This window comes from Myotis yumanensis, unplaced genomic scaffold, assembly GCF_028538775.1.
Source record: "Myotis yumanensis isolate MYYU_CA2020_CCGP unplaced genomic scaffold, mMyoYum1.0.hap1 SCAF_17, whole genome shotgun sequence".
Classification (NCBI taxonomy): Eukaryota; Metazoa; Chordata; class Mammalia; order Chiroptera; family Vespertilionidae; genus Myotis; species Myotis yumanensis.
Window position 1 is genome coordinate 28858152 of NW_027223768.1, and position 22668 is coordinate 28880819.

General features: G+C 49.0%; 2 protein-coding genes across 3 annotated transcripts; both read right to left on the reverse strand.

Annotated features, from left to right (window-relative positions):
* Positions 1-971: 971 nt before the first annotated feature.
* GARIN4 (golgi associated RAB2 interactor family member 4) lies at positions 972-2726 on the reverse strand. The gene has a single exon (XM_070396903.1). It carries the CDS (start codon positions 2724-2726, stop codon positions 972-974), a length of 1755 nt encoding a protein of 584 aa, XP_070253004.1.
* A 3004-nt stretch (positions 2727-5730) lies between these two features.
* ATF3 (activating transcription factor 3) lies at positions 5731-20927 on the reverse strand. Of its 2 annotated transcripts, none has more exons than XM_070397572.1 (4): positions 20766-20927; positions 13972-14219; positions 10423-10526; positions 5731-9233 (listed from the first exon to the last, which is right to left on the reverse strand). In XM_070397572.1, exons 2-4 carry the CDS (start codon positions 14213-14215, stop codon positions 9036-9038), a joined length of 546 nt encoding a protein of 181 aa, XP_070253673.1. In that variant the 5' UTR covers positions 14216-14219; positions 20766-20927; the 3' UTR covers positions 5731-9035. The 2 variants fall into 2 exon arrangements, with proteins under 2 accessions (XP_070253673.1, XP_070253674.1); XM_070397573.1 differs by having other exon boundaries at positions 20747-20767.
* Positions 20928-22668: the final 1741 nt, after the last annotated feature.

Below are 22668 nucleotides of genomic sequence, written 5' to 3' on the forward strand. Positions count from 1 at the left end.
TGGCCAGGCACCCCAGCGGGACCCACACCCTGATCCTGGACACCCTTCAGGGCAAACCAGCTGGCCCCCACCTGTGCACCAGGCCTCTATCCTATATAATAAAATGGTAATATGCAAATTGACCCTAAGAGCAGAACGACTGGGAATGACTAGTCACTATGACACACACTGACCACTAGGGGGCAGATGCTCAATGCAGGAGCTGTCCCCTGGTGGTCAGTGCGCTCCCACAGGGGGAGTTCTGCTCAGCCACAAGCCAGGCTGATGGCTGCCAGCACAGCGGTGGTGGCAGGAGCCTCTCCCGCCTCCTCAGCAGCACTAAGGATGTCCGACTGCAGCTTAGGTCTGCTCCCTGCTGGTAAGTGGACATCCCCCGAGAGCTGCCGGGCTGCCAGAGGGATGTCTGACTACCAGCTTGGGCCCGATCCCCCAGGGAACGGGCCTAAGCCAGCAGGTGGACATTCTCCGAGGAGTCCCATACTGCAAGAGGGCATAGGCTGGGCTGAGGGATGTGGTCCCGCCCCCCCCCCCCCCCCCCCCCCCCCGCCAAGTGCACAAATTTTTGTGCACCGGGCCTCTAGTTGTTTATAAAAAGGATAGGGAAATGGTGGAGGTAGAGCTTCCCAGGCCATTGTAGGACTTTCAGCCATGGCCCTGGGAACAGGGCCAGAAAGGAGTTGAGGCACGACAGAGCCCTCCTGCTGGTTCTGCCCAGCATGGGTGAGGGGGTGCTGCTGTGGACTGGACATGGGGGTCTCAGGCTGCAGCACAGCTGACATCACAGAATCTACTGTGAGTACTGTGAGGTCACTGCTAGACCAGGGGACATAGAAATTCAGACAGAAAGCAGCATTGTATTGATTGTATTCAGACCCTATGATCTTTATTTAAAATGCAGTAAGGAAAGCTGGAATAGGCTCTCCAGGGATCCTCCCCTGAGCCCTGGTCCGCTTTGCAGCTTCTGGGTCCTACTAATAGGGTTCAAAGGTCACTATCTCCATGATCTCAGATGTTGGACTGTCAATCATCTCCAGTCCCTGGCCACTCTCTCCTATCTCTATGATGCTCTCCATGCTGTTCCTTCCCATTGTCTTAGCCAACTTGTCCACATCCCTGCCGTGTGGTGAGGTCACTGTTTTTATTGTAAGATTGGCTTTGACATTCCTCCAAAAAGAGCTGATACTGCTGAGTCTTTTGGTTGTGGAACCTGAGTTACCTGTAGACAAGCTCCTCCCTGGTTTGTGAGAGGTCCTGGAGTCGTTGGTGATGGGAGCAGAGCTGATGACTCTGTGCATGGTGACAGGCCTGCTGCTCCCCGGGCTGCTGAAACGTGGCTCCTTTTTGTCATTTCTCTGCCTGGCTAAGAACCAGCTAGATGGTTTTCGAAGGATTTTGTCACCCCCTGGCTTTTGGTGGCTTTCACTTGCCCTGAGGTGATGGGGACTCCTGGGATCTTTGTTCCTTTCTCTTCGCTCCCTCCAGTCCTTTCTGCTCTTGCAGGCTTCAGCCGTGCCTGGGGACGCTCGCTGCTGCCTTCCGGCCTGTTCACTCACACTGCCTTCCTTGGGCAAGGTTGCGATGAGAGGTTGTGTGGCACGGCCAATAGCTATTTCTCCAACAGCCTTGCTGGTCGGCTCTGCCTTTGCCCTTGCAACAACCATGCTGGTCTCTGGGGAGAGGCTAGTGTTGGAAGGACTCCCTGGGACCTTATTGGCAGCACCTGCAAAGGCCATCTTAATGCTCTTGGGGGACATGTTGTCAGCACCTGCAATGGCTATGCTGGTGCTGCTCCCCCCTGGACCCTTGGCGGCTGCCCCTGCTGTGGCCGTACTTAGTTGTTCAAGGGCAGCAGATGTGGTTATTGTCATGCTCAGAGTGCCTGCTGTGGTGCCTGCTGCCACCCCTGCTACTGACACTTTGTCAAGCTCCATAGGTTTTGGGTTTGGGGTGGCTACATCAGGCATGGCAGTGAATCTGTAGGAGTCATATTGGATATCCTCCCCTCCAGCAAAAGCTGCAGAAGTGGCCCCAGCCACCTCAGAGACCACGTGGAGGCTTCTGATGCTGACCTGGTCCTGATCCTCTTTCCCTCGGAGATCGGCCACTCTCTGGCTCCTCTTGTCCTCATCCTCAAACACAGGCATGCATGCCATGTTCCCGGCAGGGTTGGTGTAGGTACTGTTGTGACTGTCCATTGGTGTCTGTAGGAGGTGAACGAGATTTTCCCAGCCGGCAAAGAGGTCATCCCAAGCGTCCCGAGGGGAGCACAGCTGCAGGTAGCAGGAGCGGCCAGTGGCGAACTTCAGGCGCAGCTGTTGTTTCTCGCGGTCGTGAATGGAGATCCGCACAAACTTCAAGGGAAGGAGCCTAGTGAGCTCCAAGGTCTTTGCAGCCTGGCGGCTTTTTCCCGTGGGGACTCTGCTGCGCCCTGCATGCTCTTCCCTGCCGGTGGCCGGGCGGGCCAGCAGCATAACGTCTGGGAGTGGGAGGATGGGGCTGGTGGACGCGATGCCCATGGTCAGAATGCGGACATGGTTGTGCACATCGACCACCTCTCCCCTTCTTGTGATCTGGATGAAGTCGCTCTCAAATATAGGTGCATGCTTGAAGATGTCATATTCTCCCTTCTGCAGTTGGCGCTGCAGTTTTCCTATGGTGGTGTTGAACATGCCCATGTTGGAGCTGTTCTGGGCCGTGTAATATGGCAACGGAGACTCCCTGTTCATGGCTTTGTTATATCACAGCAAGCAGTGCTGATGAGGCAGGTTTCTGGGTCTTCTCTTTCTTGGTCTCGTTGGCAGCAGAGGGAGCAGTAATGATCCTGGGTCTCGCAGATGGCTCTGCGGTCTCTCAGCCCCACCCCAATCCACAGGGACCCCTCCCAGAGGCAGGGTGGGGATGGGGCACAGATGCTTGCCGTGGGGATGCTAGAGGGCGCCTGGAGCCCAGACTGAACCTCATCAAGAATATAGAGATGTAGAGTGGGCTTCCTCTCCACTTCACCTCGCCTCCACCTCTGATTTTTTTTATTTCCCCAAGAGGCTATGAACTCCACTCTCTCAGCCCACACCCCCTGTGTGGCTATATTTATACTCCACTGCCCTTTGTGACCTGTCACTGTCTCCTACCCCTTTGTGCTCATCCCCTAGCCACCCCCTCAGGACAGGGCCACTGTCATTTCCCCAGACACCCATTGACCCCACAGAGGACAGGCTCACCCTGCCAGGGACTCAGGTGGGTTCCAAAATAAAAACTGGACAAAATCTGTAGGAATGTAGGGTGATGGGATAAATTTGAACCATTTGAGCTCAAGGTTTAATTTAATGAAATAACCCAGAATTGGCAGTCTTGGTCCCTAGCCCATCCTTTCATAAAATCTCAGTAAATGTTAATGACAACAACCTTTAATAATAACTTTAAGAATTGCTTCCCCTAGGCACCATGCTATGTTCTTCACACAGAATGGTGAGAATCCATTGGGTTTGGTGCTGTTGTTACCCACCCCCCCTATTTTACAGGTGAAGAATTTGAGGTTGTATCACTTGCCTAAGTTCACACAACAAATGGCAGTAGAGGCAGTATTTGAATGCAGGTCTAGCTAGTCTTTGTTCTGAACCACTAAGTACTTTGCCTCACAAAGGAGGCTTGGGCTGACCAAATGTTTTCAAAGTGGACTGATTTAACTACCTCCAAGAAGACCCATTTTGTGCATTATTAGAAGTTGCATGATTAATTCTATTATGTGTGCATATTATGGAGAGAATCCAGGGCAGTGGTTGGGCTGAGCTGGGAATTAAATTTTCCAGTGGGCCACCCTGGCCAGTGTGGCTCACTTGGTTGGAGGGTTATCCTGTACACCGAAAGGTTGCGGGTTCAATTCCCAGTCAGGGCATATACCCAGGTTGTGGGCTCACTCCCTGGTTGGGGTACCTACAGGAGGTAACCAATAGATGTTTCTCTCTCACATTGATGTTTCTCACATTGATGTTTCTCTCTTCTCTCCTCTCTCTCTCTCTCTCTCTCTCTCTCTCTTTTTCCTCTCTTTCTAAAATCAATAAACGTGACCTCAGGTGAGGATTAAAAAAAAAATAATAATAAATAATCTAGGGGGCCGCCTCATTTCTTCCCCTCCATTAAGTTTATACAAACAGCCTTTGTAAGCTTCAACTCCAGGAGCCTGCCAAAAGCCCTCCTTCAGAACCTCCCTACCGGCCAGAAGTGGTTGGGAGCATTGACACCTTCAGAGAGCATGTACCATTATCCTGCCTATTGCGCTCCCAAAGATCTAGTCACAGAATAAGTGATTTCTAAATTGTTACTTGAAAGTTCTGAGAAAGACCCCTGTTCCCAACCCTCTTATTTCCCACCTTAGAGATTCATTCCTTAGGATACAGACTATCTTCCTGTGCATCACAAGAGGAGTGGATAAACAAAATTTGGTCTATCCACACAGTGGAATATTATTCAGCCACAAAAAGGAACAAGATACTGATAGATGCTACACGTGGATGAACCTTGAAAACACTATGCTAAGTGAAAGAAGCCAGATATGAAAGGCCACATATTATATGATTCCATTTCTATGAAATATCCAGAAGAGGTAAATCCATAGAGACAGATAATAGGTTATTGGTTGCCTAAGACTGAAAGGAGGGATGACTGCTTAATAGATACAGGATATCCTTTGCGGTGATAAAAATTCTGGAACTAGTGGTGATGGTTACACAGTATTGTGAATGTACTGAATGCCACAGAGTTGCACACTTTAAAATGGTTACACTCGTAAATTGTATGTTATGTGTTTTCAATCTCTCTCTCTCTCTCTCTCTCTCTCACACACACACACACACACACACACACCTTCTCAGAACCCTGTTAAAAAACATTGTTTCAGCTTTAGAAAGGTCAACTGTGTGACCTTGAGCAAGCTACTCACCTCTCTACTTCATCTGTAAAATGGGGGTAATAACAGTTGCTGGGAGGATTAAATGAGATAATGCATATAAAATGTTGAGCGTACTGTCTCCATAAATGTTAGCACTTATTGGTATTAGTCCTCAACTGGCCCTTTATGCCTCAGTGTGAATTCCTTCCCGAGAGCAGATTTGATCAGACAAAGAAAGAAACTTCTGGAGTTAGAGCCACCATGAGAAAGCAGAAGGATGCTCAATGGGTAAACCTGGCCACCTGTGAGGTTTACCTCAGGCAGATCCGTGTTAACACTGCTCACTCCATAGAGAAACTGCTTGAACACAATGAAATAGTATGGGATGGGGAAGAGAGGAGAAAACTTGGTTTGGGTTTGGGTTTCAAGGGTTTGTTAAAAGCCCATGAGGAGGAAAGAACAGCATTTTAGTTCTTGGCAGAAAGTGAAAGTTTCAATTCCAGAACCCCTGTCTTGGGCTAGAATGCTTTAAAGCTCTTTACTTCAAAACAGGTGCCAGGCCAGATCTCAGAGGAAGGCAAGCGGGTAGGATACGAGCAGGAGAGAGGAGGGAGGGTGGGCTTCCCACGACCTCTGAGTGTGATGTCACCACTGAGGCAGCCCAATGGAAGACATTGTTATTCTGGCAGAGGTCCCATCCAAGTTTATTCTCCCAGATACACCCCCCCCTCCCCGCAACTTTCCCTCTCCATCGAATGTGAAAGAAGATGAACTAAATGACTTAATGGTCAATACATATTCATCCTTTATTATTATGAAAGTATTGAAACATAAAGTTGGCTACAGAAAAAATATTTTTAATGCATTTGTTAGAACTTAGTTTTTTAAAAAATATATATATATATTTTATTGATTTTTTACAGAGAGGAAGGGAGAGAGATAGTTAGAAACATCAATGGAGAGAAACATCGATCAGCTGCCTCCTGCACACCCCCTATTGGGAATGTGCCCGCAAACAAGGTACATGCCCTTGACCGGAATCGAACCTGGGTCCCTTAAGTCCGCAGGCTGACACTCTATCCACTGAGCCAACCCAGTTAGGGCAAGAAGAACTTAGTTTTATTAACCATATATAGTGCATTTCTCAGATCAATTTTTCCTGCCATAGCTACCAACCCCTTCCTTCCTCTCCAATCCATTGTCCATGGCAGCCTAAAAATTGTCTTGAGTTTCATAACAGCTGATTGGTGGCACCTATACCCACAACCAGAGGGTAGATGCAAGGAATTTCCCCCTCTTCACCAGGATAAGGGAAAGATTATCTTATCCTAAAAGAAGGGTGAATGGTACTTCCACCAGCTGGCTCTTTACAGATTAGGAACAACCCCTGATGTGCACAGGTGATAGTGTAGAGAACCATAGAGATGTTCAAAGGAACAGCACCATCCCTGGGCACGAATCTTAACATTTAATGAAGAACAGCATTGGTAGCAGAGTAGCCAATTTTCATTTCTAGCCTGCGAGTGTTACATATGTGCATAGGCAGAGAGCAAGGGAGCTTGGTTCTGTCCCAGACCTAAGGAATCCTGTGTCCCAGAGATTCCCAAAATTAGATAGAATACTTTTCTTTGAATTATCACACCTATCCCATATGAAATTATTCTCCCTTTCTTCTTCCCCATTGTATGGTAATTGGGAACATGGTCCCCTTCCCATGCTCCAGCTCCCCTTCCTCCCCCCTGCCCTGTGGGAAATAGAGTGAAGGCCTTCTGTGAGACCTTGGGAACCTGGCCAGCAACTTGGTCTAAGAAAAGCCAAAGAGAAACTGCTTCTAGACGTGAGCCAGGACTGTAAACAGCGAGTGTTTTGAGCTCATACAAGCATGTCCCCTCCCCCAAATGCCGTTTTTCTTCTGTACTTTATGAAACCTTGTGTTGGGAAAGTCTAGGTGAGGACTAAACAATAGCACTGGCCGGCTGCCCCCGGGGTGGCCCATCCACAGGCCAGATGGGACTTAGTGGGCAACCTCACCAGTGGCAGCTGGTGCGGCAGTAAACTTCACTGGTCTGTACGCAAGTAAGTCCTAATAAACCCGTGTCATTCATAGCCAGTCCTTCTGGGTTATTTCTTTAGAATCCACAAACAATACACTGAGTTTTTCTGGGATTGGGACCTTGGCACTTTGCATAATACCCATTCTCCCCTCATTTTTTCTGGATATTTGAAATACATATTTGCAATAATGAGACACACATCTGGACATTATAATGAATGCAATTCAAGTGAATACTTCAAGAGAAGTTCTGTGGCCGAATGGAAAGGTGTCCATGGCTCAAGTTGAACAACAGATGTATATTTTAGGCTTTTGTACTTTCAGAGAAACTGATAGTTGAGGTATTTAGCAATTCAGATTTTATAACAAAATCTATCTTAACACCAAATAGTTGGTCTAAGGCCGTGGTCGGCAAACTGCGGCTCGCGAGCCACATGCGGCTCTTTGGCCCCTTGAGTGCGGCTCTTCCTAAGCCTTAGGAGTACCCTAATTAATTTAATAACAATGTACCTACCTATATAGTTTAAGTTTAAAAAAAATTTGGCTCTCAAAAGAAATTTCAATCATTGTACCGTTAATATTTGGCTCTGTTGACTAATGAGTTTGCCGACCACTGGTCTAAGGGATATGCTTGGTGCTGTGTTCCAGGGTTTGTTAATGAGAAATTGAGCATCAGATGCCACAGACCGGGGAACAGGATTGAGAGTCAACTATACCAGCTAGTGGCACCCCAAAGAACAAAGAAACACTTAGAAAATATTTAAGGCTAAATAACCACCCCACCCCTACCACCCCCGAGGGAGAGGAAAGGGGCAGGAAAATGACTAGACTTCAACAACCGATTTTAAATCACAGAAACCAGCACAACACTTAAGTTTACCATATATTTGTTTCAATATTTATTATATTGACAGGAATACTAGGATAAATAATATATTTTTTCTTACAGAAAATTGTAATGATACTATTGAGTAGGATTAAACACTCTGAGAATTTCACAGAAACATCAGAATTTAAACAGACCAGAGTTCTCGTGGCCAGTGTGAATGACCTCTCACAGCTGTACATGCTCTGGGCCAGATTTCTATAAACATCTGCATGACAAAAAACAATGCCATTCACATCCAATAATGCGAACGCCTAGGCATCACCTAGCTTCAAACGCACCTCTACTGAATGTGGTTTTCAACTGCAAGTAAAGGAAAATGGAATATTCTTTGGCTCTTACTGGCCTAGGAATAACTCCTGACCTAAACCACTGAGCAGAGTCCTAACCTTTGGAAGGCGGACTTTCTGCTTTCTTCCTGGGACAGAGGGCCTGCAGTCTTGCCCAGGAATTTTGCACTAATGCCTGAGTGCAAAGGGAAAGGAGGCCTGCTCTCTTGGCACAAAACGGCACTGCTGGCTGGCAAAATTCTGTTCTCCTGGGCTGACAAGCTCTGCCAGCCACCTGAACATTTTGTAAGACACTCCACATGATAGTAGTCCCTCAAACTCTCAGACGCTAGATCTGAGAAAAGTCTCGAACAAGTCACACCAGTGTTGTCAGAGCACACATCAGGAGAGCACAATGCTTAGTTATGAAACAAACGCCTTGCACACAGTAATTCCTGTACATAACAGCATATTGGCTAGAAGCACAAGCCTGGCCATTGCACAACTTTGCTAAAAGCCATTCTCACTCCATGTCCCCTACTAGTGACTGTGGGAGTGGCAAGGGAGGAGGTGGCCCCACCCACCCACCCACCCAAGATACAGACACTTCTGCATGAATCCTAACGGTGGGAGTTCCTGTTTTTTGTAGAATCCAGATGAAAGGTGGGCAGGACACTAACCAGGGGTCATCCGGAGAATCCAAGAATGGCTGGTATGTTAAGGCCTAAATCCTGGAGTTGAGGCAAAAAATGCCCTTGCTCTGGTCCGAAGTCCGCTCTGGGGCAGAGTGGAGAGGCCCAGCTGAGTCACCGAGCCATCCTGCCTCCACAGTTCTTTGCTGCTGGGATTTGAGAGGAAGTCAGATCTCAATGGCTGCACGGGTTTGGATGTAAAAGGAGGATGCAATGAGGAGTCCCCAGTTGCCCCCATAACCACAACTGCTTAGCTCTGCAATGTTCCTTCTTTTATCTGTTGGATAAAAAGGTTTCTCTCATCTTCTGGAGTCCGCCCATTCTGAGCCCGGACAATACACGTGGGCCGATGGAGGTTGAGCATGTATATCAAATGCTGCTTCTCATTCTTGAGCTCCTCAATTTGGGCCTTCAGTTCAGCATTTACACTCTCCAGTTTCTCTGACTCCTGAGGGACAAGCAACAGAGTTATTAGGAATTGAGCCAAGGTACAGCAAGGAGGGGGTGGCCAGGGAATGGCCCCTGGGTGATAGGGTAGCATCTGGGACTTGTGGGGTCTCATCTAGTTGGAAATGGCCTGCAGAGGCAACGCCATGGGCTCCCTGCTACAGTGCCCCACGAAGCCGGAGCAGAAGCCTTAGGTTTGGGAGAATCCAGACTCTGGAGAAGCCTTAGCACTTAGAGGCTTCTTTGGCTTCTTTAGCGATGCCCTTGAGTTTCCACTCAAGGTTGAGGCAGGCTGTGACTCTAATAGTAATGAGGCTGCAGTGGGATCAATGGTTCAGAGGTCTCCTCTGATGAGTCCAATAGCCCATGTGCAGGTCTTCTGGACCTACAAGGGCTTTGGGGGCTGGAGCGAAATCTGGGCTCATGGTGCTTTGTCTTCTGAGTCACTCATTTCACTGAGAAGCTCATCTCGCCAGAAAGAATGTACATGGCAACACACAAATTGTCTTAGTTTCACTGACTCCCTAAAGCAATCAACAGAACCCTTGGGGACCTGTGGAATCTGGGTGATGACTCTGCCCTGGCCTGTCCATACTTGGGGAAAAAGACATAAATGCTGGAAAGACTACAGCATGAGCTGCCCAGCCTGCCACAGATGCAGTTCCCTGTAGGAAGGGGAGCTGGCTGGATGCAGCCAGAAGCTAAAAGCCTATTGGGTGAGCCAAGGAGAAGGGCTGCAGAGTAAAGAATGACCCAGGAACACCAGGAAAGTTTAATCACTGCTTGTGGATTAAGGAAATAACTTGTTTTGAAGAGATTAATTAAAGGCGTTTCATAGTGAGCCAAATGAGAGCTGGCAGCTCCCTTTTCTCAGGAGAACAGGCGAGTGAAGCCTCCTTGGGCTGACATATCCTGCAGCCTGGAAACTGCTGGACATGTAGGGACTGGCCGCGGCTGCTGTGGTTTTTAATTCACACACCTGCTTTCATACATTCAGAGTCCCATTCATTGTGCTAACAGCTTTGCTAGCTCCTCATTCAGCCACTGGCATTTCTGCTCCCAGCTACAACACCCTTCTTGGGTAAACACTTCTGGGTAGGAGGCTTCTTAACTCCCCTTCAGATCCTGACATGAGGTCGGTGGGGGACAGGCATGAGCAGGAGGTCAGGGCAAGGCAAGAAGACACTCACTTTCTGCAGACACTCGGTCTTCTCCTTCTTCTTGTTTCGGCACTTGGCAGCTGCAATCTTATTTCTTTCCCGTCGCCTCTTTTTCCTTTCATCTTCTTCAGGGGCTACCTGTAAAATCCAAGAGGCACCTGCTTAATGGGAGGCAAGAAATGAGACCAATCTCAAATACACTGCCTTTTATTGCCAGCAAAAACTGGCAACCCAGGGCAGCCATAATGGCAAGCCCCAGACTTACACAAAACCCCGCCACACACATACATTATTCACCCTTAAGAATTAATAATGAAAATCAGAGAGCTGTTAGTTAAAATTATATTGTCAATGTTGGTAAATCAAAATGTAGCTTATTTTAAAAATGTATTTGGATTTTGAAATAGGAGTGTGATATCCAAATGGATAGCTATTGGTAATAACAGTAATCCTTTAGAACAGGAAACAGATTCTGCTTGGTAACTATGTCCTTTCCCCTAGAACCAGGAATGACTTCAGTAACCTGGCCACCTTGTCCTCTCCTCTCTCCCCCCTCCCCCCACCCTGCCCCGTTACTTTGATTCAAGACCCAAGGGCAGCCCATTCATCTCTATCTTCACCTGGAGCATCAAAGCACCTACTTCCTGAATTCAGGAGATGCCCATGGGGCTCCTAGAGAAGAGAAACCCAAGCACAGTCCCAACCAAAGTGGCATTATCAGCCCATGGCTTGGTGCCACCAATGATTTAACTTGGAACCATCCATTGATTTAACCTTCCCCTATGCTTCCCCCTGAACCAGCCCTGGGGCTCCTCAGAGAAAAAAAAACCCTATCCTGTTTTAGGATCTGGTGCTCTGGAAGTTCACTATGATCCTGACTTTGTCTGAGGACTGATGAGGAATCAGCAAAGTCTGGCTGCTGGACCTGGCTTCAAGACCAGAGTCCTGCTGGGGGGAACATCATGGTGGGCTGAGTGGGTAATGGTTTTTTAGGGTGCTAATGGAAGACTTTGTCTTGTCACTTGTCACTGCTCTGGACAGTGGGAAAGGGTATGGGAGCCACACCTCAAACCAAAGAAATCCTGGCAGCCATACTTGCCTCACATCTGACTTATTACTAGTCATTTGGATTAGAGGAAACTTGACTTTGTTTGTACTGAGATGGAAGGCCTTGCAATTTAGAGAAACAATGCCCAAGGGGGAAATATGGTGAGAGAAATTCTACCTTTCATATCCTGGATCCCAGAACCACACAGGCAGACATTTAGGTTTAGACTAAATTGCCTTGAATCCCAGCTTGACTACCTATTATCTGTGAGACCTCGGGTAAGTTATCATGTTCTTCTGAGCCTCAGTTTCCTCATTTGTAAAACAGGATCAATAATCTTATGATGAGGGTCAAATTAGTAAACGTAAATGCTTTGCACAGTGTTTAGCTTATGATCAGTGCCATGTAAGCTTTAGTTATTATTAACATCACCATCTACGTCTTCATCAACAACTCAGCAATTCTAGTATTGTCTTTGACATTTTCTACAGACATTTTTGGGTAGGTGGGGGAGGACTCAGGGTTTTCTCATGTGAGGAAGTACTTGACAGGAGAGCACATCTCAGGGTCACACTGTCAGAGATGAAAAAGCCTTTCCAGAGGCCATTCAGCTCAGTCCTATCAGTTTAACATGGAAACGAATTCAACCAACAAATAAATACTGATCTATTCATGTAGTTACATGCCCAGGGAGACCTGGGAATCGCCAGCTCATGGTCAGCAGATCAGTAGGCTACGGAACCCTGATGTCCTCCAGGCCTTTGGTTCCTTGTCCTGTGTCATCTCCAGGTCACAACTGCCTCATTGCACCATGTGGCCTCCCCAGAAGTGGCTGGGACTGGGGAACAGGCTCGTGCCGCCCAAATGCACGGGATGCCTATGGGTTTCAGAGGCTCAGTGTCTTATTTTACGTTGAGGATTACAGCAGCCAAGGGGACCAGAATATTCAATAGGTCAGTTGGTGCATTTTCTTCCCAGTAGGAAAATCTACTTGTTATACTAGCCTAAGGTCAGAAGATCACTTGAGGAACACAGAATCACAGATGGGTGGGGTGGCTCTAAGGAGTTTTTCCACAAACCAGGCTGCCTACCTCTTCCTTTGGAGACCCTCAAAATATCCTTCAGAATGCTCTTCTTTCTATGGTGGTCCTACTACTTCCATAACACTGTTATCTCAAGATATTTAATTATAAAGTTAAAATAAATATTCCCTTGTGTGTCATAATATCCAACCGGCACTGTCCACTATTGGGCTGGGTACCAATGACAGCCCCTCAGGTTAATGAGGGCCCAGCCAGTGCCCCTAAACACAGCATCATACAGTAGTCCCCTCTACCAGTCACTGAACTATCGGCAGGTCTTTTGTTAGACCCTTTAAAAACTGTCATTTCTTTCACCCTTATATAGATTCATAAAGTCCTCATTTATAGAATCACCTCCCCTTTTATAGAATCATAAAGATTCTTAACCAACTTCCTTTAAAACTCAGTTCCTTTTTGGCCAGTTCCACGACTCCAGGTCCAAAGGCAGTGTTCATGCTAGTTAAGCCCCAAACACTCCCATCTTGTGCCCATGAGGAAGGCCAACAAAACATCCAAGACCTCAGCTCTGAGTTCTTGAGCCACCACAGCATCGCCAGCAATCACCCCTCATACTTCTCACCATGTCTGTTACTCCAGGTGTCTTGTAAGAGGTCGCTGAGTGGCGAGCAGTGCAAGTGTGAGGGACAGAAGTGAACTTGGAGCAAAATCTGGTACCAAGGCTGTGAGCATTACACACAGTTGTGAGTGTGGCTGGGGGTCCTTGCTCCATAGTCTGGCCACCTGGGTCCTTGTATGATGGAATTAAATACACTTGGTGCTTTTTTAGAACGATTGGACACAGAAGGTGAGCTCACACAGGACCATGGCTTTAAATAACATCCATATGCTGGTGGCTTTCAACTCCGCACCTCTAGCCCGGATTCTCCTCTGAACTCCTATCCCACGTATCAAACTGCCTCCTCCCCGGGGCATCCAATAGGATGGACTCCTGTCCTTGCCCAGTGTCCCAATTTCAGCAGCACATAGACGTGCCATCCTTATAGTTAGGCCAGAAGTTTTGGAGCCACCCTGGAGCCCTCCACTTGGAGCCATACTCCATGTCCAATCTGCCAGCCAATCAGCTTTACCTTCCAGACAGACCCAGACGCGACCACTTATCCACACCTCCTGCTTCCATACTGATGCAGACCTGCCTTTGTTTGCCCGGATTACTGCAACAGTCTCATTTCTGTATTCTGCTTCTACCCTTGTCCCTACTGCCCATTCTCAACATGACAGCCAGGGGGACCACTCTCAGTCCCCCTTTGCTGCTTTATTTTTCTCCTTTGCTCAGTCTCACATATTATGTATTTACTTCGTGTATTACCTGTCTCCTCCCAGCAGAAAGTAAGCTCCCTGAGGGCAGTAGTTTGTGTTTTTCACGCTGCAGCCCCCTGCATGTGGTAGGTGTGCAGGTGTAGGAAAAACACATGCTGAAAGGACAGACACCTACCTGGGCTTTCGTGACTGCCATCTCAAAGGGTCTGCTGCTGACAGTGACCGACTCCAGTGCAGAGGACATCCGGTGGCAGAGGTGCTTGTTCTGGATGGCAAACCTCAGCTCTTCCTTGACAAAGGGTGTCAGGTTAGCAAAATCCTCAAACACCAGTGACCCAGGAGGGGACAGGCAGGGGACGATGGCAGAGGCACTGACTTCCGAGGCAGAGACCTGGCCTGGGTGTTGAAGCATCATTTTGCTGAAAGACACATCGAAACCCAAACTACTTCAGGGATTGGGGGCATGGGGCCAACTCCCACCACACCTGCGACCTCCAGCCCAAGTCCCACCCCCAGGGAAAGTCCCACCCTCAGGCTTGTTTTGTTTTCATTTCATGCCATCCTCAGCTTGAGTAAAACAGGTTCTTAAAATACACAGCTCAGTAATGTGGATAAAATGCCTCACTGAAGTTGATCAGGGTTGGCGTTTCGAATTCTCAAAAGCATTAGTGTTGGCTGGTGTGCATACATGCAAATGTAGCCTCAAACAATACTGAAAGAGGAAGAGCATTTTAAAAAGTGAAACTATTATGTAACCTCATTTCCAGTCTCTTTTTGAAAAAAGAAACTTGGCATCTGAAATCAAGTTGAAGTTATCAATAAGTGGAAGTAAAGCAAGACGTGGGGGACCCCTGAATGTAGCAAATCTCTCTCTGACAATTCTCCCTCAGGAAGTTGGATCCAAATAAATGAGCATGAGGATGGTAACCGTGGCAGGCGAGTTTCTTTGTGCCAGTCCTTGGCAGGAGCTGGGGGCTAGGGTTTCAGATCACAAGGGACCAGTAGTAGCCCCTTTGTAAAGTTAAGCTTAATGAAGCAAAGACCTCAGAATAAAGTGAGGAGCTAAGAATTTGGACCTCGTCTGGAGGTCTTGGTCAGCCCTGTGGTGTCTGTGCAGAACCTTGGTCTGGGGGCCAAAGGGGATCTGGGGCACTGTCTCTGGTGCTAAGGGGCAGTGTGACCTGAGCTCTCTGAGCCTCAATCTTCAGCACATTACTGAGAGTTTCTACAGCATGGGCACTGAGTCTCTACTGTCACTCTACCCCAGAGCCTGGCACAGTGCCTGGCCCTGGCTGCTCCCAATGCCTGCTGACCACTGTAGACTGCCTGACTAAATACATGAAATCAGGAAGGGGTGGTCAAAGCAAATGGCTTCTGAGGTCCTGTCTACCTCTATCATTCTACAGCCCAAGGAATCCAAAGAGACAATCCTATATACTAGTAATAAAAGCCTAATATGCTAAGTGTCCAACTGTTTGTTCGACCAGTTGCTATGATGCGCACTGACCACCAGGGGGCAGATGCTCTGACCGGTAGGTTAGCTTGCTGCTGGGGTCCAGCCTATTGGGACTGGGTGAGATGGGCCGGACACACCCTGGAACTCTCCTGCAGTCCCTCCCTGGCTCTGATCGTGCACTGTTGGGGTCCCTCGGCCTGGCCTGTACCCTCTCACAATCCAGATGCCTCAGGGGATGACAGAGAGCTGGTTTCAGCCCAATCCCCACAGGCCAGGCCGAGGGACCCCATGTACTGGGCCTGTAATAGGAAAATAAAAGGTAGAAACAGTAACAGTTCCATGGTCCCCATAAATTTCTTCCCGCCATATACTTCCTCCATCACTGGCTTTTCCTGTTCCCCCTTGTCTAGGCAGTCAGTTGTCCAGGGGTGATGAGGGTGGGGATTATCTAGTTAGGGGCTCCCTGGAGAGTTCTTCTCAATCTGGGGATCTATGGTCCTTACAACAAATCCAAGCAGACAGGAAACCCATCAACAAATTGCTAACATTTAATGAGTGCCTCCTTCACACCAGAAACCTAATGTGATTTATCTCATTTAATCCTCATGAGAACCTAGTTGAGTTAGGTCCTAGCACCATTTTATAGATGGAGTAACTGAGATTTATACAAGCTAAATCATTTGCCTAAAGTCAGTGTGAGGTAGCATCAGGATTTGGAATTTGGTTTGGTTCCAAAACTCATGTCCTTAATATATAGAATATAGAATATCATTCCACATTGCAAAAACAAAAAACCAGAGCAAATTTTTCATGGGGGTGGGAGTAGGCATAGGGGTGGTGGGGGTCCCGGAACTAAATTGCTGGAGAAAAGAGCCACAGGGGAAACTTGAACCCTAGGTAATGAATTCGCTGATCTTTCTATGTCAGGGTGCACACACAGGCTGCTGCCCCCATTTTGACATATATATAAGCGGGCCTTTTATTTACAAAATTCCTAGACTGGGGTCAGAAGGTCAAGATTTAAGGCTCACTTACTCATATGTCATCCTAACTCCCAGTGCCCTTCCTTCACCCATATAAAAGAAAGCTAATAACAATCGTCCTATTTTCTCATCGAATTGTACAAGGAGTTGAGGAAATAATAATACACGAATTTGCCTTGGGAACATAATACAACTAGGGGGTATGCTTTTACTGGGCCTCCCAGGGATCTCTCAGGCACAAGGCTGGCTCTCTGATAGACACTCTGTGAGATCCAGGTGGGAGGGTGGCTGGTCACTCTCTTTGATCTCAAACACTTCTGAATAGAGCACCCTGACCTCTAACTCCCCCTTACAATCTGAGATATACTGTTGGAGGCAAGAATTCCAGGCCAACAAATGTCACCGTTGACTATTCAAAGGAACCCAGGAAATGTATGCAACTCTTCTATAAAGCCCATGACATGAGTCAGAACTGAGGTTCTACCAGCTTAATCCTATAACTTTAGGATGCTGGGAGGGTACTTGTCTCTGGCAGGTAATAAACTCAGAGAAAACAGCCTTCTAAAGCCAGAGGCTTAAGATTCTCCCATGCATTCATGCTTTCCGTGCCCTTCTAACTTCATTAAAAATCCAGTAGTTCAGGGATGGAATTCAAAGCTACCACTGGGCTTGCCTTTGTTTGGAGGACTAGATGGCTCCCTTCTACATGGGTAGTCTGAATTCCACACAGTTGTGTGTAGTTCCATTTCCCCACCCAACTAAGTCTATTAATGAGCTTTCAAGGCTTGAGGTCTGCTGTTTGGGAATTTTTCCCCCCTCCTTCTTAGTGTAAAGTCAGCAGTCCTGATGAAAGAAAGTGAAGAATGTCAGTGGTATGGAATGTCTTTATGAAAAGCATTGGGTGGGCTTACTTGGGGACAGAAATGGGTTGTAAAAATGTTAAATGCTTTTCAGAATGTAAAGTAGTTCTATCTGTAGAGATTTGGGCTTTCTCTGCGCTCAGCTAAAGCTTAGGGTTGTTTTTTTTTTTTAGTTTTTTGAGATACTTTCTTTTTACTTCTTTACTCAGGAGAACTGAGTAAAGGTATGATTCAGCCCAGACGCAGGCTGTTCCCCTACAAGGAAAACGAAGTTAAAATCTTCAGACAACTTTTTCCCGTGAATGTTGAGACCTTTTAACATCCCCCTCATTGAAAAAAACAATATGTTTGGGGATTTTCTGAGTTGACTTTCTACATTGATCTTAAAATTGTCCACACTTGCTACAGAGCACTTGCATTTTGCTTCTGCTTCGTTATCTCTGATCAGAAATCACGTCGTATCATTGGTGGTTTCATCATTTTCAAGAAAGTGAAACTTTACTCATGTATTTCTTTAACTGGAAATTCGGCTCCTAGATTTTATTTCCTAGTAGCTACAAACAACTGTGTTGAATTTTCACTTTTAATTTTCCACTACCTACTGTTCATAAAACATCTTAAAGTCAGAAGCCAACATTGGTCTTTTGCTAACTTCATATCTTGCTTGGTCTTTCTCCCAGCCCACTTGAAGGTTGGAGGTATATGGCTGGGCTTCAGGACCAGATGTTCCCAGTGACAAGCTAATTCCCACCGAGAAGCCACTCATGCTTTCAGGGCCTCAGTCTCCTCATCTGTGAAATGAGACCCTTACCATCTGCCCGAGTTCCCTCACAGGGCTGTCAGGAAGGTCAGATGAGATTCATGAAGGTGAGTTTACACACATCCTGAGTCCCCAGTACTGCTATGATTCCACTCTTCCCATTTCGAGGGAACTCAATGCTGTTGTCAATACAGCTTATTCATCAGGAATTAACTGGAACCCTCAAGACATTCAGGTCAGTCACAGCTTCTTTTGCATTTTGATTGACCCCAGGCTCCCCACACACCAGGTCAATTCCACCCCTCTATTTGCTGGCACCAGCTTGTCTCCTCTGGTAGAAAATAACTAGTTCTCACTAATGAAACCATTTCTGGTTTCTGTGGTGTCCTGGCTATGTACTTCCTCCTTTCCAGGATGGGTGACACTTGGAGTCACTGACCCTGCTCCATGCCCAGCCATTTGAAAAAGGAAGAAATCCTGGACTCTATCTAATGAAACAGAACACCTAACATTAGAGTCATCTAGGTCACGTCTTTATTAGTAATTAAGTAAAATGAAGTCCAGGAAGGTAGTGACTTGCCCAAGACCAAAGCTGGCGAGTGGTCCAGCTCGGGCCAAGCTGCTGACCACCCACCCACTGCTAATTTTCTTCCATCACCAACAGAGAGCCAACTAACAAAGCAACTGGCCAGGTAGATAAAAGATCAAGTCAAGTATCCTGGCACCCACCAGAGGAGGCTTTGACAGGATTAGACCAGGAGGGAGTATAGAAGGAAGAGAACAGGGAGAGAGAAGGGGTTAGACCAGTGGTTCTCAACCTTCCTAATGCTGCGGCCCTTTAATACAGTTCCTCATGTTGTGGTGACCCCCAACCATAAAATTATTTTCGTTGCTACTTCATAACTGTAATTTTGCTACTGTTATGAATCGTAATGTAAATATCTGATATGCAGGATGTATTTTCATTGTTACAAATTGAACATAATTAAAGCATAGTGATTAATCACAAAAACAATATGTAATTATATATGTGTTTTCCGATGGTCTTAGGCGACCCCTGTGAAAGGGTCGTTTGACCCCCAAAGGGGTCGCGACCCACAGGTTGAGAACCGCTGGGTTAGACAGAAGGATCCAAAGGCAAGGTAGCTGCCACAGGTGCTGAGTGCTGTGTCTTATCCACACGGTGGGCCTGGAGTGTTACCTGCCATGTTATCTCTGAAACCAGCTAGATACTTAAAACTGCAAAACCTATACTCACCCCAGTCTTGGTCTGGAATATCCTGAAAGCAAGAGCCTCTGTGTTGTAGCATTATTCTACAAGTGCTAAATGCAACACAAGGAGACAGTAATATCAATTCCTCCTTCATTTAAAGTTGAGAAAACAGAGGTAACTGTAGGCCACAATGAAATAGGTGCATTGGGAGAAAACGTGGCAGGCAGCACTTCAGGTTCACAGTGTGGGCAAGAAATACACCTGTGGCCACAATTGGAGCCTTTGGATCCTTCCTGTCTTAACCGCCCCCCTGCTTCTCTCTGGCTCTTGGCTCTCCCCCCATCCCCATCCCCATCCACCCCCTATGCTTTAGCAGCTCCTTTATTTGTAAGGAAGCATATGTGATCTAGGTAATGAAATTACAGAAAAGAAAGCGGTTAGGAAGTAAGCAGATGAGATGGAAATGGGGTATGGAGGAGCAGAGAAGGAGAACCAATCCAAATGGAAAGAAAGCTGGAAAAGGAAGAGATGTCCAATAGAGAAGTTTCCATTCCCCCTTTGCCTCAGAGGCTGGTCAGTGACATTAGATAAGAGACTCCCTCATTCAAGTCATACAAGACCCCCTACTGCCTCCACCCTTTTTGAAATTACACCACTCTAGAATCTGAAAATCTTCTGGCCAGTAAGGACCTTAACGGTTATCTGGTCCAAACACCGTCTTGCGCTGGCAAACAGGCAGAGGGGGCCAGCACTGTGTAAGTGCCCACATCTCCCAGCAGGGGATACTGAGGCCTCAGGGTCCTGGCCACTAGACCACCAAGCCATTCTCTCAATTATGAACATGTGGCTTCGCACCTTCGCTTTCCCTACGGCGGGTCTCCATGGAGGAAAAGCGGAGAAATCTGAGAACCCGCCACAGGAAGAACCAAAGCCACAGGTATGAGAGAAAGGCGTGAGCGACTTGGGACAGGAAGTCTCAGGCCCAGGAGCCTGACCCGTCTGTGCCGGGAGCCCTCTCCGTCTTCTGCCGAAGGACAGGACCGGAACGCCCGCCACCTCTAAACTTAATCCCAACTAACTTTCGCTCCGGCTGCCTGCGCTGTCCTGCTACCCCGCGCTTCCGAGTGCGCAGGGCGACTCCCAGCGGCCGCGGCCGTGGACGCGGCCGCGAACCCGGTTCCTCGGTTCGGTTCCATTCATTCCGTTCGCTCCTGGGGCAGCCCTGCCGTGAGCCCTCAGCTTCCGTGCCGCTCTGCGGATCTCGGGAAGGCTGGGATCGGGAGTGCCAGTACTGCGGCACCAAGCGAGGGATGGAGCGAACAGCGAGCTGAAGAGCCCCGGACACCCGTGCGCAGCACACCTCCGCACGCCTGCTCCCAGAGGGGTGGGAAAGCGCCGAGGCGGAGAGGAGCGGTGTTCCCAGCCTAGCCGAGAAGCAGGAGCCCCACCTCTCTATCAACAGGAACCCTTTGCGCCCCAAGTCAAAAGAGAAAGTTCTTGACGAAAAACTTTCTGAAGCGCCGAAGAACAGCGGTGGCTGGGAAAAGTTCGGCCAGAGTTCTTTAGAAGCCGGAGGCTGGGGGCGCGGTCGGGGTTGGGCCCAGGGGGCGCGGGACTAGTTACTATAGGGGCGCAAAGGGAATGAAAGCGAGCCACCCTCTGCGGCTCACTCACTTGACTTCCAAGCGCTCACCTCTGGTCTCCAATCGGAGCGGCCAGGGTCCGGAGGGCGGGCGGGATCGGGACGGGGTCGGGCTGCCTGTCGGTGGGGCTGGCGGGCGAACACCCGGAGCGCACGGCCGGCGCGCGGGCAGGCGGGTCCGCTGGGGCAGCGACGGGGAGAGTGCTGTGTAGTGCCCGCCTCGCTGCGTGCGACTGTGGCTGGGAGTGCGTTGCATCACCCCTTTTATAGCCCTCGGGCTGGCTCCGAGCCAGATTATACTCCAGTCCCAGGCTGATGTAATGCTATTAATAGCTTTCCCCGAGAACCAGCCGAACTAGACCGGGCAAGGGAGGGGGCTGGAGGAGGGGCCAAAGTGGAGGTGGTGGGGGGGAGAGGTGGGGACTGGTGATGCAAGCACAGGGAGGAGCCGGCCCGAGAGCGTCCTCCGGACTCGCGCGCTAGGACACAAACCTTCCCGCCCTCTCTCTCCATATCAGGACAGGAGTCGCTCGGGCTGGCCGCCAGATGTGCGTACTCGCTGCTGCGTGTTCCAGGCATGAGCCAATGGTGCCCAAGCCAGCTGCATGACTCCACCGCGCTGGCATCTCTCCCTCCGCTAGGTGGGGGGACGGGGGGGGGGGGGGGGAGGAGGGAGAGCTGAGTGGGGGACGGCGTGGGGTGGATCTTGGCCGCAGTCCAGTCGAGGTGAGGCTGGGAAGCAGGCACATCCTTTCTCTAAAATGAGTGATCATTTTCTGGAGCTTCGGGAAAATACCCCCTCCCCCGCCAAACGCCTCCTTCCACGTAGGGGGCGGGGTAAGAACTGTAGGGTTAGCCTCTTGCCAGAGAAGTGCCCAGAGGCACCTACAGCGAACCCACACCGTTACCCGCCGTGGGTGACCTCCGCGGCTGGGACCGCGAGAAGTTGGCGGGTTAACCCAGAGCGGAGTGCAGTGCTCGGCGGGCACGGTGGGCTCGAAGCCTCGTCGCACCCCACCGAGGGCAAATGGAACAGCCCCAAGGCGGGTTGGGAACCCGACCCCCGGCGAGGGCAAATAGGACCTTAAGGGTTAGGATTCTTTTTTTTTCTTTAAAAAACCACAAGCGTTTGAAATTGATAGTGAAATGAAAATGACCATGGAAAGATGAGAGCTGGAGAAATCAGAGGCAACCCAGAGAGGGACTCAGAGTGGGGCTGAAGCCTCGAGGCCAGGGAGAGGAGGAAAGATAAGGTGCGTTGGTCTTATTTAGGTGCCTAGGGAAAGCGGTCTTGGGCTTTCACGTATTTTGTCGCGCCCAGAGCGATTGGGCTGGGACCGGACCGCGGGGACTGGGGACGCGCGGACAGCTGCGGAAATGAGGCCCTGGAGCAGAAATCCCTTCCGCCCCCGAGTGTGGCGGGAGAGGCGGTGTCCCGTGAACCCAGGTCCCAGCCGAGGCTTCAGCAGAACTGGATTTGAACCTTAAAATGACTCCTTGGTTCGGATTCCCCGACCTTAGCTGTCTCGCCGGCCCATGGACGCATATATGTGGAAACGAGTGTGCCCCCTCGCTGTTTTTGAACCTGCCAGGGAGGGAGGCCCATGCGTGCCCGTGGGGTGTGGGGGCAGAGCCGGGGGCAGAAGCAACTGCTTCCAGCTACCTCTTGGAAGCGAGGCGAGCGAAGGTCCAAGTTTGGTAATTTGGGGTGAGAACCAGAAGGGTCTCGCTCGCTCGCAGCCCCACCCCACGCACCTGCAGTCTTCTGCTCTTAAGGTGGTGATGGAGGGTCCCGTCAGCCTGTCTCACTCGCTCTCTCTCTCACCCCTTACACACACACTCACACACACACACACACACAGTATCTGTGTCCCTTTCTCCGGCCCCTCCCATTGTCCAACAGCCTGGGGCAGAGACCCTCAGAGCTGCAGGTAACCGCGTCTCCCGCATCCGG

Bases quoted from the DNA above. Each gene is read 5' to 3' on its own strand.
- ATF3 (XM_070397572.1), bottom strand. From the start codon at position 14,215: ATGATGCTTCAACACCCAGGCCAGGTCTCTGCCTCGGAAGTCAGTGCC. The intron at 10,527-13,971 runs GTGTCTGTCCTT...TTTTACAGGTAG, and splicing joins AGTCACGAAAGCCCAGGTAG to CCCCTGAAGAAGATGAAAGG. The intron at 9,234-10,422 runs GTGAGTGTCTTC...CTTGTCCCTCAG, and splicing joins AGACCGAGTGTCTGCAGAAA to GAGTCAGAGAAACTGGAGAG.
- GARIN4 (XM_070396903.1), bottom strand. From the start codon at position 2,726: ATGAACAGGGAGTCTCCGTTGCCATATTACACGGCCCAGAACAGCTCC.